The following is a 17,202-nucleotide window of genomic DNA, read 5'->3' on the forward strand; positions in this document are numbered from 1 at the left end:
GGTTTTACCCCACTCTATGGGCAGTATTTCAGATACATGATACGTATTTCAAATACAAAACACTGTTTTGCATTTTGTATTTTAAAGCCTTTGGAAAAAATCAAATGTAATTTGTATTTAAATACATTTAAGATGAGTATTTTTGTATTTTTAAAATCCATAAAATACTTTTTGCCACTCAACCTCTTTATCAGGGTACTGGTTTCATGCATGCATCAACTAGTTCACACAAGCCTCCTCCCCCCAGCCCCAACATTCATGCGTTGAACTAAACAACTTAGCATCAGCGATTTTTCTGGAATAAGGTGAGGATGTCATGATTCTATTTGCTGATTACAGTTAAAATAGTGCATTATTTAGATTTGCATTCAGTTAACACATTCTAAAATAGAATTAGCCAATCAGTCTTGATCGGTTGTTGATTTTTATCAACTAGTTTGTCAAATGTGTTTAAAGCATAATACTGCATGTTAAGGCTGGGTGATACGACACTATATAGCGATGATATAAAGTGTGAATCGAATAGAACTTTTTCTAAATCTTTTGCATAGATGGGTCTATTTGTGGTGTAAGCAAATTTATCCGTGCAGCTTTTAGTGGGGAAGAAATATTGGAATGTTGGAGTGGAAAAATAAGTACTAATGAATCATACACCACAAAAATGTTCAGCTTTTAGTTTTATTGTTCATAAAAAAATATATAAAAAAAAGGGGAAATAGAGTCAAATTAATCTAAATTAATTCTAATTTAAAATTTTAGATAAACTTTCTAATTTTAATAAACTTATTAGAAACAAATAAACTTTGGGTTTGAAATTTAGTTTATGCTGTGGTATCAAAACAGATATTGAGGATTGTGAAACATAATATATATTGTTACTATTAAGTAAAATTGAGATTTTGATCATATCGACGATCCATTTTCTTTGCTAGATTTTAGAAAAGGTTCCCACAGTTTTACATACAGTATGATTTTTTTAATAGTGTTCAACAAAGTAATGAACTACATTGTAACCTGGTCAGAAATAAGTGTATAAATGGCTGCTATTTTGCACAAGTTTATTTGTAATTGCAAGAAAGAAAGAATGATACCAAACATGTATAGTGTTGTATGATAATTGTTCACATTAAACCATATAGAACTTTTGGGAATTGCAGGTGATCTCAGCATGAGAGAGAGAAGGAATGGGGGGTTTAAAAAATATTAAACTTTCTTTATTTGCTTGCACTACTAACTGCAGTAGTATGACTTGTGAATTATGCAGCTTTATAGTTTTTAAATGCACTTCAATACGACTTGGTTACATACAGCTTTAAGCACATGCAGTAATTCAATGAAACGAAGATCTCTGAGACAATAACATATCATAAAGCTTTTTCCTGTCAGCCACAAAGCTGTTTTTTTAGTACACAGGAGCTGTGACTGGAAAGAACAGGATATATTATAATAACCATATCTGACTACTAGTTGATTGCATATATCTTCTAAAAGCACTTGTCACACATACTGAAATACATCTATATTTGGTAAGTAACTAATACACACAAGCTTTCTGAATGCATCTTTCTGAATGGTGGGCAGGAGGACAGGTGTTTGTTGATCCTCAGTCATTCAACTTCCTGTCTTAACGTATCTGATTTTATACTTACTGATCCTTGAGGGATCTGATCTACACAAAGCACTTTTCACAAATGTATTGCTTTTTGGAAAAGAGTCTGGAATCTGGATCCAGTATGGAGATAAATAAGAACAACAGGCTTGACTGAAAAACAAATAGAGAAATATAACATCAACTGTTGTATGTAATATCCATACATTCATCAAACTGCTTGTTCTTTTGATGCTGGACAAACTGCTTGTCCAGCATCCCCATGGGGATCCTTGAGCTTAAGACGATTCGATTGCAATGGCGGCTAAAATTCCCAATGTTAACAAAATTCCCAGTTATCAATTTCATTTTATGTCTCAGAATGTAAATTTCTTGTTTGTAATTTCACCATTCTAACACTATAAAATATTACTGAAGTTGGAACCACCACTGCTTCTACACTGAAAGTGCCGAATCTGCCGTGGGAAAATCCCATGCCTAAGTTGGATATAGGTTACTGTACATCAACCAGCCGATTGTGCTCTTTTAACACAGACGTTTAAAAGGACAGAAGAATGGATTTTGTTCTTCGAGTTTTAGGCTTGGTGAGTGAAATTATATTTATATTTTCTCGCTGTGTATGTAATTTTCTAGACTTTTTTTTTTTTACATTTCATGTCTAAAAGTAACCAAAACAGCCATTTTAAAGTAGTTTTTTAAAAAAATTCCGAGGAGAGGATCCCCAGAGCTATAATTAGTGTGTCTCCTCTATTATAAAATCCTTGAGACGCCACTGTTCGATTGAACCCTACTACACAATAGAATTTTTTCACCATTTCAAATTTTCCGAAAAAAACAAAACAAACCATGACTTTTTCTAACTCGTCCTAGATGGTCCGAGAATTGTCTCAGATCATCTTCAGAACACACCAGCAAAAATGTATTAAAAGCTTTTTGATCAAACCGTTTTCAAATAACGCATTAAAAAATGTGATGGCATGGTGGTGCTAAGCTGATTTCGAGGCTTTAACTCTGCAACACTTTGGCAAATTGACACCAAACTTTGTATGTGTTATTGTTGTCTTACGCAGACCACACATCATCAATTTGGCAACAGTACCTCTTATTGGTCAAAAGTGATAAGCAATGTAATCATATTACAAGTGATTGTATTTGTGATTTTTCAGCAAATAAAATAATCTACAAATGTATTTAATTACTCATTCTTGCAGTTGCACTGAAGCTCCCAGCCATTCTTACATAACTCATCATTCCTTTTTCTGTACTTGGCCCCTTAATTGCGGCTTGCAGCTCTACATCATAATATATTTAGTTTAGAAAACATTTATTATTTTGAAATATTTCAGATATGTTATATATTGATGTGACGTTTTTTGAATTAAAAGTCATAATTACAAACTGTACATTAAACTGAATTTTAGAAAGTAATTTTAACCTACTGTCTCCTGAAACATCCTCTTTCTTCCCCTGCAGAGATGAATGACATTAATAAAGGTGAAATTGTTAATCATTCTTTTTGTTTCAACTAGCAAAGTAGTCAAACATACAGATCATTAATTTAGTCTTTTATTTTACAACTCCTCATGAACCTACAAACACTAGAATTTGATAGTGATATGCTAGTACACAATTATTGTACACATTCAATTTCTCTATTGAGTAGGAGATTATTTGTTCTTACCAGTCACCAAGGTGTAAGCTTTTTTGGTAAGGAAGGCCATTTGTCTTTATCAAACGAGAGACAAAAAAGGAAAAAAAGTTAGTATTATCTTGAGATTAAATATAGATTTTAAAAAGTGACTTTAACCTACTCTGATATGGAGATATTTTGATGTTTTTTTTCTTTCCCTGCAGAGAACAATTGTAACATGAGCTTAATTAGGAAGCAGTAATGTGTTCAAAACATTTTAGTGCAGCTTTCATATTTTGAAGCATCTTGTTAAATACCTGCTCTCTTAACCAGTTCACAGCTTTGTCATATGCCTCTGAATTCTTCTGACACTCCAGCAATCCTGTATCCTCATAGAACAGACAGTCCAGAGTGAGTATGTCTGTCCTGTTGACACATCTGCTGCTGTCTGGTACTGTTTTCTCTGGGTCAAACGTGTGATGAAGCACCACTAGAATTACCGGCTTAGACTCTGTTCAGGATATAGACAAATCTATTGAAGATGAATTCATCTGAAATACTAAATGTATCACCTTGAGTCAAAATACTCTAAAAATGAAAATAATAATAATAATAATAATAATAATGTGATGATCAAATAACCTGTAGAGTAATTGAATTTGTTCAGTGCTGCTTCAATGTCAGGTCCAGTTCGAGAAGCAATAGGACAGAAAATCAAAATAATGTCACTCTCGCCCACAGTACCAACTTCCTTCAGATTCTCAATTTGCATTCTCAGAATGGCAATAAATTTCTTGTCACAGTCATTTGTCTTTCCAGCCAAATTGGAGAACAATCTGACCCCCTCTGGAAAATGAATTGGGATGAATCAAGTAAAACAGGGGAATGTACAAATAAGATCATAAAAAATGGATGCAAGATAATAAAGACAGTTTTAAAAATCAATTCCATTCTCTGAAATGGTGTGCTGAAAGATGAGTTATCATCTATTATCAAAAAGTCAAGAATTTAATGTGTGACTAAACAAGCAGTTGTGTAATCCATCATAAAATAAAAACTTACCTGTACTAGAACTGTTGTTCTCTGTTTTCAGCCACTTAGCCACTTGCTGTGATTCACCTTCAAGCTACAGACACAATTTATGGTAAATGTAGTCACAGTATCTGGATAAAAACTGTATAAGATGTTTACCAGAGAAATGTAACAGTTTAAAATGTACCTGATTTGATTTGTGTGAGCTTTCACTTGCTTGATATTGATTTTGTCCCGGACCTGGGTTTGTAAAACATTGTGGTAAAATCAGTAGAAAATAAGGTAAAATTATTAGCAACATATAAATCATACTGATTAAATCATATAGGTTATATTTGCTTTAACATACTTTGACGTAGAGATATTTTGACACCTGCTTTACACCCCTGCAGAGAACGATTACAACATGAGCTTGCTAAAACAGTGACACTTTTTTTTTATTTTAAAATTAAATTGTTCAGAGCATATTTTAAGGAGCATCTTGCTAAATACCTGCTGTGTTAACCAGTTCACAGCTTTGTCATATGCCTCTGAATTCTTCTGACACTCCAGTAATCCTGTATCCTCATGGAACAGACAGTCCAGAGTGAGTATGTCTGTTCTGTTGACACATCTGCTGGTGTCTGGTACTGTTTTCTCTGGGTCAAACGTGTGATGAAGCACCACTAGAACAGCCAGCTTAGAGTCTGTTCACGATATAGACAAATTTGTCTAATGTCCTCAGCATAAAAACTTCATGTCCAGAATATTGTGAATAATAAAAACATTATTTATTACTTAAAATAGAGTGAAAATATACTCAAAATACCTGTATTGCCATTGAATCTTTTAAGTGCTTCATCAATATCAGTTCCAGTTCGGGAAACAGCAGGACAGAAAACCAAAATAATGTTACTCTCTTTAGCTGTACCAACTTCCCTCAGATTCAGAATTCGGCTTTCAAGTACGGCAGTAAATTCCTTATCAGCGGCTTTTGTTTTTCCAGTCCGAAATATGCATACTTTGACATCTGGAAAATTGAATAGCATAGTAAAAAAAAGAAGAAAAAAAAGAAAGAGACAAGAAAATCGCATGTTATTGATATGCAGTTCATTTCTTTTCTGACTTCACATATACAAATCCACATTTTCACCCAAATGTACAGTGTATCAGACTTTTAACCTTATATTATGACATACATTACAGCATTACAGTTTCTGTTACATTACGTTAGATTACATTACATAACTAGCTAATCTGTGTCTGTTAACATGTGGCAAGACTAAGACTGAAGACATCTGTAACATTGCCTTTCTATCATTTACTCAAATGATTGCTCTTAAAAGGACAGTATGTTTCTAGATGATATGATAAATACATTCTAGAAAGTGTGATACATTGCAACATTGTTTGTTATCTACTCGTGTGGATATGCATGTTCATGTAAAGATTTAACTTTGGAATACACAAAAATGATTTATTTAGATGTATCCTGACGAACTGTAAATGTGAAATAAACACCCACCATTGTCCAGTAATTTCTGATTTGAACAGATCTCTTTCTGATCTGTTATTTTATTTTCTGGTTTGGTCTCCTGTTCCTCTGGTTTACTGGTTTCCTTCCCTTTCCTTGTTTTCACTCGGAGTCCCTCACTGTTGTCCTCCTCAGTCTGTGCCTGTTTCTCTGTCTGGTGATCTTCTTTCTGTGCATCTATTTTTTCTAGATTACAGAAAACTATACACACAATTCCCGATTTAAAAAAAATCAAGCATATTAAATCCTTAAACAAATGTGGACTTACATAAATTAATATTTATATCATATTAATTGTATTTTTTTTATTATCAAGGAAAATAAAATAAAATACATTTTAACAGAACTTACTGTTGCTTTCAACTTCCATTTTTTCTCCTAAACAGGAACATGACACACAAAGTGACACAGAATGAGCTTTAAAGGGTAAGTTCGGGGTTTTACAATTAAAGCCCTGTTTCAAGATCGTTTCTGATGAAATCGAACGGTTAAGATTAAAATTTGGACACATGCTGCTGTCCCGAGAATTTTAGGTTTCTGCTGTCCCGAGAATTGTAGGTTTTTGTGTTAGCGCCCCCCACCCCCCCACCTATACAATGGTTTCATAGGTGCATTGGAACAATATTCACATAAACGCATTAAACTTTAGTTTACAAAGACATGAAACTCACCGAGTGGTCTGGGGTGTGCACTGATATGTTCACGCAAAAATCGCTGCAAAAGTATGGGATTAGATTTCGGTCACAATTCTGCGCGCGCAAGATTACATTTTGAGCGCGCAAAGGGGCATTTCGCACGCGCGTGAACTGAGTTTTGCGGAGCAATATTCATCTCGCAGATAAGAAAATATTTCGAGCGAACGAAAATCAATTTTGCATTTAAAATAAGTATTTGGATGTGCGCAGACGTTCTCTTTCGCATGTGCAAAGTTTCACTTTCTTGCTCATTTCATACCAGCCGTATGCGCTCTCTAAGCGCTCAACACAACCCAGCTGCTAATTTCTGATTGGCTAGCTTGTCAACCAATCACAAGACCCCCTGCATCACCGACTTTGGAAGAGGAAAAATACATGGTGGAAGATATTTATGTTTAATTTGTTTAGTGGTTTAACTTTGGAATACACAAAAATGATTTATTTAGATGTATCCTGACCAACTATAAATGTGACATAAACACCCACCATTGTCCAGTAATTTCTGATTTGAACAGATCTCTTTCCGATCTGTTATTTTATTTTCTGGTTTGGTCTCCTGTTCCTCTGGTTTACTGGTCTCCATCCCTTTCATTAGTCCCTCACTGTTGTCCTCCTCAGTCTGTGCCTGTTTCTCTGTCTTCTGATCTTCTTTCTGTGCATCTATTTTTTCTAGATTACAGAAAACTATACACACAATTGCCGGTTTAAAAAAATCAAGCATATTAAATCCTTAATAATACAAGATAACCACATTTGATTTATTCTGTATTGAATAAATCAAGTGTCCGGTTGTTAATCTACTTTAACCTTTGTTATTGTTTTTCAGATGGAGTCCAATGAGTTAATTGTGTCTGTCATGATCATTGACAAAAATTATGATATTAGTCCTAACAGATCTTACCTGCCGATAAAGCAGAATTTGCCATTTTTATTCTCTCCTTATCAGTCCATTCTTTGTCGATCTGTTGAAGAGAAAAACATTGTCCAACAACCTTTTATTAAATAGAAACTGTGTGAAATACTCATATGAACGTTTAGGTTGATGATACAAGTATTGTTGAATATAGTAAAAATATAATCTGACAACTATACAAGTGAATAATCAAATTCCACTTGGTTTGATGATCCAACACTCTCAGAAAAAATTGTGCAATGATGTTATCTTCAGGGGTACAACATCGTGTCAAAGGGGCAATCCCATTAAAGGTACATCTTTGTACCTGATTTACCCCTCAAAGGCTCATGGGGTACCATTACACTACTCTACTAATATGTACTTTTAAGGTGTAGATAAGGTACAAAGTTGCCCCTTTAAGGGTACTACCCGAAAGTCAAGCTGTAACTGCAAATGTTTTTGACTAATCCAAGAAGACAAAATGGGACAACAACAATGTTCTACTTAACGTGCTCTCGAGTATTATAATCAATAAAACAAGATTAAAGAAATCTTCACTGAATGAAGGTGTGGAGCTTTTGAGATTTTGCGTTATGAATTATTTGCATACATTTTTTTTTTTACACTGACAGTTGGAAAGAAAATTATTTAAATAATTCTTATTGGAGCAAAGTTAACTACAAAATGTACTTTCAATTATTTATATTTGTAAATACTAGGGGGGGAAATCTGTATTTATGTATACAAATTTTGTAATAAAAAAGTATTTAAAGTAAAATGTATATTTTTCTGTTACCTTTTCGGAACTGGTTGTTTGTGGCAGCACAGTCTGATCTTCATGAGTCACAGCTGAGTCACAGTGAAATCACAATGAAATATTTAAAGTGATAATAATCTAAGTAATCAGAAAAAAATGTCATTGGATGTTTTATTAATTAGTTGTTGTTTTTTGGCACATTGGTCTTAAGAATAGATTCGATTAATAGGTCTCATTTCTCAGTTCAGTGACAAATCAACACTTTGCAATCCTCTAGATTTCAATTCATTCTGAGAGATTAGAGCTGATGTAGAATGAGGTTATATGAAACACTCACCTATTCTTACTGTTATCTCCTGTGTTCTGTTTCCACTGGTGACCTGACACAGGTAATCCCCAACATCTAATTTCTTTAGTTGTAAACACACATGTCCTCTTTCCAGCTCTTCCTTGAGTAGACTCTGTCTGCACTCATAGCCCACCCCCTCTATCAACAGTTTATTCTTATAGAAACAAACTAAGTCTGTCTCCTTAAACCACCTGATCTCCATGTCAACAGCACTGATTTCAGGAGACAGCTTACACAGAATGGTGCCACCTGATTGAGCTTCCTCAGACAAATCTATCTTGAACTCATCTGTGTTGAGAAAAAAAGAGAAAAATGTGGACTTACATAAATTATTATTTATGTCATATTATTTGTATTTTTTTATTATCAAGGAAAATAAAATAAAATACATTTTAACAGAACTTACGGTTGCTATCAACTTCCATTTCTTCTCCTAAACAGGAACATGACACACAAAGTGACACAGAATGAGCTATAAGCTTTAAGTGCCAATGAAGGGTAATGAGAAGGGATGTGAAGCCCTGATTTCTAATATGAGCATATTGATTTGGCATTTCAGTTTCAAATTCAGTATGCTTTATTATGCATAGTATTCTAATTCTAAAAAGCACCTCTCACTGTTACACAGATTGAACAATCAAAATAGTTGGTACCAGTTCACACTGTGATTTGTTTAAAGTCAAACAATTTGAACTTGCAACAGTAACTGACATAGGCAACTCTCATTTTTCAAAAGTTTTTTTTTTTTTAGCAGAAATGTTTAGTTGTTTGCAGTCAGGCCCCTCATCTACCCACCAAATAAATAAAAACAAATACATGCAATACGAAATGGAATTGTTAAAAACTATTTTAAGTGGTTTATCTCTGATTATTGAAAATTAATATACAGTGATAAAGGACTTGATGATGTTAAACAATTATCTTTGTTTGATATTGAAAGCTGTTTGGGGGGTTATATTATGTGGACAATATACAGTACTATTTCAAATATCAACAGTCGACTGAACATTAAACCACATGCAGAGACCCGGCTTTTTAATGGAAGTAAAATAATGTCAAATGTTTTTGACATAAAAAGCCTGTTGAATTGCACTACTTGAAAAAAAAATAGGCATTGCATTAACCATGATTGCATTTTAATGCATTGTATTTTTAGGGCTTGCATTTTTATGGGCTGAAATTCAACATGGTTGAATATTTAAGCTGTGAATATTTCAATTAAAAACATTTCAAACACATTTTCGTTATTAAAAATCCAATAATCCATATTCACCATTCATATTTCATTTCCAAAATATTCAAACTGTTTAAAAATACAACCAATAATATTCAACAGGCAATTTTCGGTCCATTTTATTTCGCTTTGCAAAGTCGCTTCCACAAATTCAGTGGTTCAAATTCGACAGTAAATTCAACATTGACGTCCAGGAACTGCAGGAAAAGCAGTAGATTGCCGAGCATAATCTCCATCTGTTGTTAGTCGACCTCACCATCAGATGGTGCAAAAGCACTTGTTGTTGACGAAGACATTCATTTATAAAATGAAAATGATTATCTGTGACTTTATATGCGGAAAAGATGAAGTTTCATTTCAATAACGTCATTGTTACTTTCCCTGTGTATTCTACATGTCATCAGCTTTCTCCACCATGAACAGGATTATAATCGGTTTCCCTCAATACCTCATACTCAAAGATTCCCTTTCCGTTGGGACAAAACGCTTAACACATACAGTGATATGAAAGACCAATCTTGCACCTTATTGGGGATGTAGGCTGTAGGCTACTATATAGGCTACAGGCAAGAAGATGGACTCAGATTATAAACTTTACGCGCAAAGTTTCATGCTGAGCGTTTCGTGATATACTGGCATAAAATCAACACTTGATCAATTAATACTAACACTTTCTATTCTATTCTATTCTATTCTATTCTATTCTATTCTATTCTCTCTCTCTCTCTCTCTCTCTCTCTCTATATATATATATATATATAAGTCCAAGTCCTAAAATGCCTATGTGTATTGCATTAGCTTAAACTGGGATCATAGCACTTGCAAATTGTTGTCCTCCTATTGTTAGTTTAACTGTAAATCGCTTTGGATAAAAGCGTCTGCTAAATGACTAAATGTAAAATTGGCTTAGGGACCGTCTCTAAAGTTGCATACAACATTGGCATGTACGTTTCTAACTTCAATAGCAAACTTAAAGCTGCAGTAGGGAGTTTTGAGAAAATGTTGACTTAGCCTGAAAATTTGAAGAAGCACAACTTACAGGTCCAACCCCCTTGCTCTCTGCTGCACTACAGCCCTCCCTCCACAGCTCCTCCCCCACAGCGGAGCCTGCCGTGAACGCGCAGGCTAGTAAGCAGGACCACCGATGACGGCGGATTATAAACAGTTATGGAACATTCACTAATAGGGACGAAACATCAACAATATGCTTTACATTGACTATGGCCTGCCCATACTTTGACTACAAACTTGGTCCTCAAATCATTATATATTTTGCAATACATGTAACTTTATAAGGTTGCACTCTTTCCATAATTATAAATAGCTACTAAGATAACGTTAAAGGATTAGTTCACTTTAAAAAAAAAACTTTTGCTGATAATTTACTCACCCCATGTCATCCAAGATGTCCATGTCTTTCTTTCTTCAGTCGAAAAGAAATTAAGGTTTTTGATGAAAACATTCCAGGCTTTTTCTCCATATAATGGACTTCAATAGGACACAAATGTTTCAAGAACCAAATAACAGTTTCAGCGCAGCTTCAAAGGGCTTTAAACGATACCAGACGATGAATAAGGGTCTTATCTAGCGAAACGATCGGTCATTTCAAAAATAAATAAAAAACTTTAAGTTTTATAAGCACAAATGCTTGCCTTGCTCTGTTCTGTGATGCACGTTCGTTCGTGATCCTGTTCGAACTCGTTCATCCAAATGAACAAATCTTTTTTCGAGTCATTTCGTTCGTTGAATGAACGAAATGACTCCCAAAAAGACTTTTTCAAAATGAACAAATCTTTTTTCTTGAAAAAAGATTCGTTCATTTGGATGAACGAGTTCGAACTGGAGAGTCACGAACGATGGTACGCGGTCGCGCTGTGCAAGAGAGGGGTGATCAGTGCGTACACGAGCGTGATTGACACTGCTAAGACATTCGTCCTGGCTCTGATTGGTTGTTTCTGACCGGGAGCTGTGTATTTCTGCAAATGGCAGTAGGACCACAGGGACGAGCCAGAGGGGCTTGATTTTTTTCACAATTATCTGTCTCATATTCTACTTTCAGGACGTAATGACAGTTTTAACAAATATTTGTTTACAAAAGCTACCTACTGGAGCTTTACATTTATTTGAATAAATATCAAAAATCCAAAGGGTGCGCATTATGCCTGACACTACATGAACACTTTACAGTTGGTTTTATGACTGTAAGTCGTTCTATTCAAATGCTATTGAAGTTAGAAACGTGTATACCAAAGTCGTATACACTTTAGAGACGGTCCCTAAATGTGCGAATGTCCAACATCAAGCCATCTTTATGCCAGTCTATCACTGGGAAACGCTCAGCTGTGCGCGTTATTCTGAGTCCTTCTGCTTGCCTGTGAGTTTGGACTTTTACATCAATACTCCATTAAGCTCCGTTAAGCGTCGTATATGTCCAGCAGGGGAATCCTGAAGTATTGAGGGAAACCCTAATAGCCTGCATGCAGCACATCGCCACAATATAAAGTTAAGGCAACTAAACAACCAAGAGAAATATATGTCAACCTCAAAAATGTAACATTGGATCTGTATATCCGCATCGGGGAATAACATTATGATCTCGTTCACGGTAGAGAAATATGCATGTAGGCTACACAGGAAAAGTAACCGTGAAGGCACAGAATTTAACATAAACAGACCTCATAATAATCATAAATAAACTTACATTGCTGTAAATGAGTTTTATGAATGAGTGACTTGCTCTAATTTTTCTGGTCTTCGTCAACACGTGCTTTTGCACCATCTGATGGTGAGGTCGACTAACAGCAGATGGAGATTATGCTCGGCAATCTACTGCTTTTCCTGCAGTTCCTGGACGTAAATGTTGAATTTACTGTCGAATTTGAACCACTGAATTTGTGGAAGCGAATTTGCGAACCGAAATAAAATGGACCGAAAATTGCCTGTTGAATATTATAGGTTCTATTTTTAAACAATTAGAATATTTTGGAAGTGAAATATGAATGGTGAATATGGATTATTGATTTTTTAATAATGGAATTGTGTTTTAAATGTTTTAATTGAAATATTCACAGCTTAAATATTCAACCATGTTGAATTTCAGCCCATAAAATGCAAGCCCTAAAAATACAATGCATTAAAATGCAAGCATGGTTAATGCAATGCCTATTTTTTTTTTCAAGTAGTGCAATTCAACAGGCTTTTTTTTTCAAAAACATTTGACATTATTTTACTTCCATACTTTTTGACTGTTGAGTTGTTGACGATCGTAATAATTCAATCTGATTCGTGAACAAATCCTTCAGACATGTTTTGTGAATCGGTCAAACGATTCATCTACACGATTTGACATTGCTAATCGAAAATCGAAAGTAGGCTAGACCTTTCTTTGCAGCCAAGCGGCAACCTCCCCGTCTCTCTCTTGAAACCAACACGGAAGTGAATTAAACTGCAATTCATCGACTGACCGCTTGAGGCAGGCTGCAAAAGTGAGTCAAATCTGTATCTCCCCCATGTTAAAATCCCCAACTTTACAGCAGAAAAAAATATGTTTACAGCCTGGAGCAAAAAGTGGTTTTGGTCTATATAGCTAATTTTGCCCTTCATGACAACTGTGAGGGGGGTGAATTTTTTTACACCTCATCCGTTTAAATTATATTAAGCCTTAAAGTTCTGCATAATTAAGGGCGTGGCCACTTGCGTGACTGGTGGATTGAGGCTGCTATAACTGCTAGCCGACGTTTGTCTCTGTTAACGTCACCCTCAGCTGCTGTACTTGCCATCTCTGCAGTGTTTGTGCTTTTTTCGGGATTATTTCATACAATTTAATACACGCATTATACCTTTGCCCACGCCGTTGGATTCCGTCGGTGTCGAGTATGGAGAGAACAACCAGCGTTGTATTTCCAGTTGTTTTCCTCGCATGCACTAATGGATGTCTGACAATTTCGTTGCTTTTTGGAGTATACTGTACAGGCTACACTCGTTATGCGGTACCGTTGCTCTCAAACTTTTAAGTGTTAAATAAAAAGTACCGTGAGAAAATCCTGCAGGTGTCAGTGCTTTCTCTCCGTCCATGCAATAGATACACACCCTTGAATGAGCGCGGATTTCTAGTGCATTTACTTGAACTTCTGAGGTAATATTTTTGGTTTAACCCATTTGAGAAATTGAGAAGCGGCCAAAATCAGATTTTAAAATCAACTGAACTGAATAAAGCTCTTGATGAACTTGACGTGCGATGCCGCACTGACTGACATGTATGCGCATGAATCACTGTCACATGCACAAGCTCAGAGCAATATTGTAAGTTACTGCATGATAATACATTTTTAACTAGCAGAATAATAATGCATCCCGATACACATAGTCTCACTTTTAGTTACGTCTTTTAATTATTATAGTATTTTGAAGGGCAAAAACATGAACTTTAACTATTGGCTTTACTTCTACATTCAGCTGTCACTTTAGCACGAGGCCAGTAGCATAGCATTAGTACCTCAGCTCCACCCACGCTCCGCCTCTTTGCCCATTTTCTTTTATCCGGGAGTGACGAGAGCTGACGCGATGCCAAGATGGCGACGGTTGGCCCCGCCTACTTTAGGCTTCAAAATTTTTTATTTATTTATTTTTAGATTTTTTAAAATTTATTTTTTATTGCAACAGAGAATATACAAAAAGATGTACATGACAATACAACTCACAACAAATAGAAAAAACATGCCAGGGGTAAAGTTACAATAGTTTAAAGTTACAAAAAGCTTTATAGGTCTTTCTTGCTTTTTTGTTCTTAATTTTATCTAATGAATTCCCATATTGTTTAATCTCATTTATAAAGTGTTCAAAGCTTGGCTTAGCTTTAGCCCATTTTTTCACATGAATGTGATATTTTCCAAGTAATATGAAAAGTTGTATAAGGAAGCACATGGTACTTTTGGAATCAATATTGTCTTGCACAAAAAAAAATACAACATCAAACAGTTCAATTCGTAGACATGTTTCAAACAACTTAGAAATGAAATTTGAAACATCCAACCAAAACATTTTTGAATAAATACAATTAAAAAAGAGATGAGTTACAGATTCTTTGGCATTGCCACAAAATTTACACAAGTTTTCAATATTCAAACGGAAACGTTCAGAAAGTAACTCCTTGACAGGGTAAATTCTGTGTACAATTTTATAGGAAACCTCTCTAATTTTATTATTAATGCAAAACTTATTTGTTATAGACCATACTCTTTTTCCAATTAATATTTTCAAATTTAGATGACCAAAAACCTGTTGAACAAGGCAAAAAATTTGTTTTTAAAGTATTTCTAATATATTTGTTACTGCATTTATCTATTAATATATTAATATCCCCAATAAATATTGTGTCACAACAAAAACTGATTTGACGATCAACATTCATAGGGCATAATCCAGGATTTCGTAATAGTGAAACTACTCTGCCCGGGATAGCATCTAAAACAATAGCATAGCCTACTCTTTTGGCCTCACAGGAATCTTAAACTTATTGAGAAATTCAGGATATGTTAAAAGTAAACCTTGTTCATTAAGCAACTGGTTAACATTAAGAATTCCATTGTCGTACCATGTCTGGTTAAAGATGGACTTTTTTTTGTACTTTAGGCTTCAAAAGCACTCTTCAGAAACCTACGGGTGACGTCACGGACACTACGTCCATATTTTTTTACAGTCTATGTTTGCAGCCCATATTGCCATATATGCCTGCATAGCCATAGGCCTAGGCATTGCAGCTACATATGAGGCTATTGATAGAGTAATGAAGGACTATTTATGCTTAAAGAGGACGGTCTTCTCTAACTGACCAAACCTTCAGTAGGCTAGCTGATGCTGCTAGCCAGCTTGAAACTGTACCAGATGTAGGGTATTTTAAAATCGTCACACCAGTTGATGAAACGAAAATGAAAATAAATTTCATTAAATGTTACCTTGTAGATTTCGGTTGTTAATTGACATGTTGTGTATGGTTAGAAGGCTAGGCTATATGTTAGCATTCTTACCCATCTTCAAATCTTCTGCCTCAGCTGAAGTGCAGCGCAGAACTGATTCTGAAAACCCCGTCACACTGGTCTGATCGCAGAGGAAAAATTCTTTCACTTTCACTTTCTCTTTTTCGTAACTGTTAAACCCACAAGCGTAGCCAGAAAAGCGTCTCTGGGTGTGCATAAGAAAAATTGGGTGTGCCACATTTATTGTCAAATTAATGTGCAAAAAAACTCGGACCCAGCTTATCACTAACTTTACAGAATAGACTGGGCTGATGTGTAAAACTGGCTTGTCACATAAACATAATACTAGGCCTACAGTATATAAAATATAACTCAGGGCTCAACATTAAGGCTTTACATGTGCTTGTCCTTCGTAAATACAAGTAAATCGGCCATTCTCTTTTCCAAGTAAAAATACAGAAATCGGTTTAAATGTATATGCTTCATTTCTTTTTAAATTCTTAGATTTGATCAATAAATTCAATTGAAATAATAAGACACTATGCTGTTACCAATCTAATTAATTAATTTACACTGAAAAATACAACTGCATTAAATAATGTTATGAGATTGTTTTAAATATTTTTGAAGATACAAATATGACATATTGGAAAGAATGATAGCCTACTTTTAAACTCGAAACTAAACCACCAGTAGGGGGCGACAGGTGACCGTCTTAATGAGTGAGTTATTGAGTCATTTATTCAAATGATTCGTTCAAACGGCTGAATTATTCAGGTATGAGGCAGTTATTTAATGGGTCATTGAATCTTTGACTCAATCGATTCGTTCAAAGCGCTGAATCATTCAGTAATGCGGTTATGTTTTCCGGTGAGCTGAGCTGTGGTTCTGCTGTTATCTTTGTTTTGAACTATTTTCGCTGCTCAAATAGAACAAAAACAGTCAATATTGTGTCTAAAATGTAAGTGACTTGATATTAATTACTTGTTTATTGAACTGTCATATGAAATCAGTGTCATATTTATTTTCAATCGTGATGGTATTCACCACTCTTGGTCACTGTGATGTTGCTTAACTGTATCATATCATATGTTATAAATATAAAAACTCCACATTAATTTTTTAACCGCTCGATGTTCATTAAGTTTCTTTGTGTGATCTGCGCTCATTTGTTTCCATTTCTCCTCACGAGCTGCGCGAGCCTCAGCAGCACAACCGTATACCAGTCAGCGGCTGTTTACGGATTGGTTGGCACTTGGCAGTCAGAATGTCGGCAGATATTTTTTTAACGATAATTATTTAAAAATTAAAATACATTTTAAATGTACAAATATTTTAAGTAAACAACAATAGTCCAAGTTTAGGAAACGTTTTTATTAAAACTTTAAAAAAGAATTCTGCATCTATTTTAGGTGTGCCAGCTGCCACTGTGGGTGGCACCGGCACACCCTGGCACACCCGTGGCTACGCCAGTGCCGTTGCAACCCAGTCTCTTCCTACTGCGTATCTATAC

The 17,202-nt window shown here is 35.0% G+C and overlaps 2 protein-coding genes across 2 annotated transcripts in view; both read right to left on the reverse strand.

Moving 5' to 3' along the window:
- The window catches only part of rpl36a (ribosomal protein L36A), a 202,980-nt gene that overhangs the window by 70,402 nt on the left and 115,376 nt on the right, over positions 1 to 17,202 (reverse strand). The gene's annotated exons all lie outside the window — the stretch shown is intronic.
- Positions 1,042 to 15,945, reverse strand: LOC143748943 (uncharacterized). The gene is made up of 19 exons (XM_077241228.1): positions 15,741 to 15,945; positions 8,887 to 8,913; positions 8,469 to 8,768; positions 8,171 to 8,223; positions 7,381 to 7,441; positions 6,966 to 7,163; positions 6,136 to 6,162; positions 5,776 to 5,985; positions 5,080 to 5,280; positions 4,764 to 4,957; positions 4,621 to 4,657; positions 4,459 to 4,511; positions 4,302 to 4,365; positions 3,882 to 4,085; positions 3,557 to 3,750; positions 3,421 to 3,457; positions 3,291 to 3,334; positions 3,049 to 3,076; positions 1,042 to 1,762 (listed from the first exon to the last, which is right to left on the reverse strand). Exons 1-17 carry the CDS (start codon positions 15,904 to 15,906, stop codon positions 3,294 to 3,296), a joined length of 2,067 nt encoding a protein of 688 aa, XP_077097343.1. The 5' UTR covers positions 15,907 to 15,945; the 3' UTR covers positions 1,042 to 1,762; positions 3,049 to 3,076; positions 3,291 to 3,293.

This window comes from Siphateles boraxobius, unplaced genomic scaffold, assembly GCF_051911475.1.
Source record: "Siphateles boraxobius isolate OS27281-9 unplaced genomic scaffold, OSU_SipBor_1 24, whole genome shotgun sequence".
Classification (NCBI taxonomy): Eukaryota; Metazoa; Chordata; class Actinopteri; order Cypriniformes; family Leuciscidae; genus Siphateles; species Siphateles boraxobius.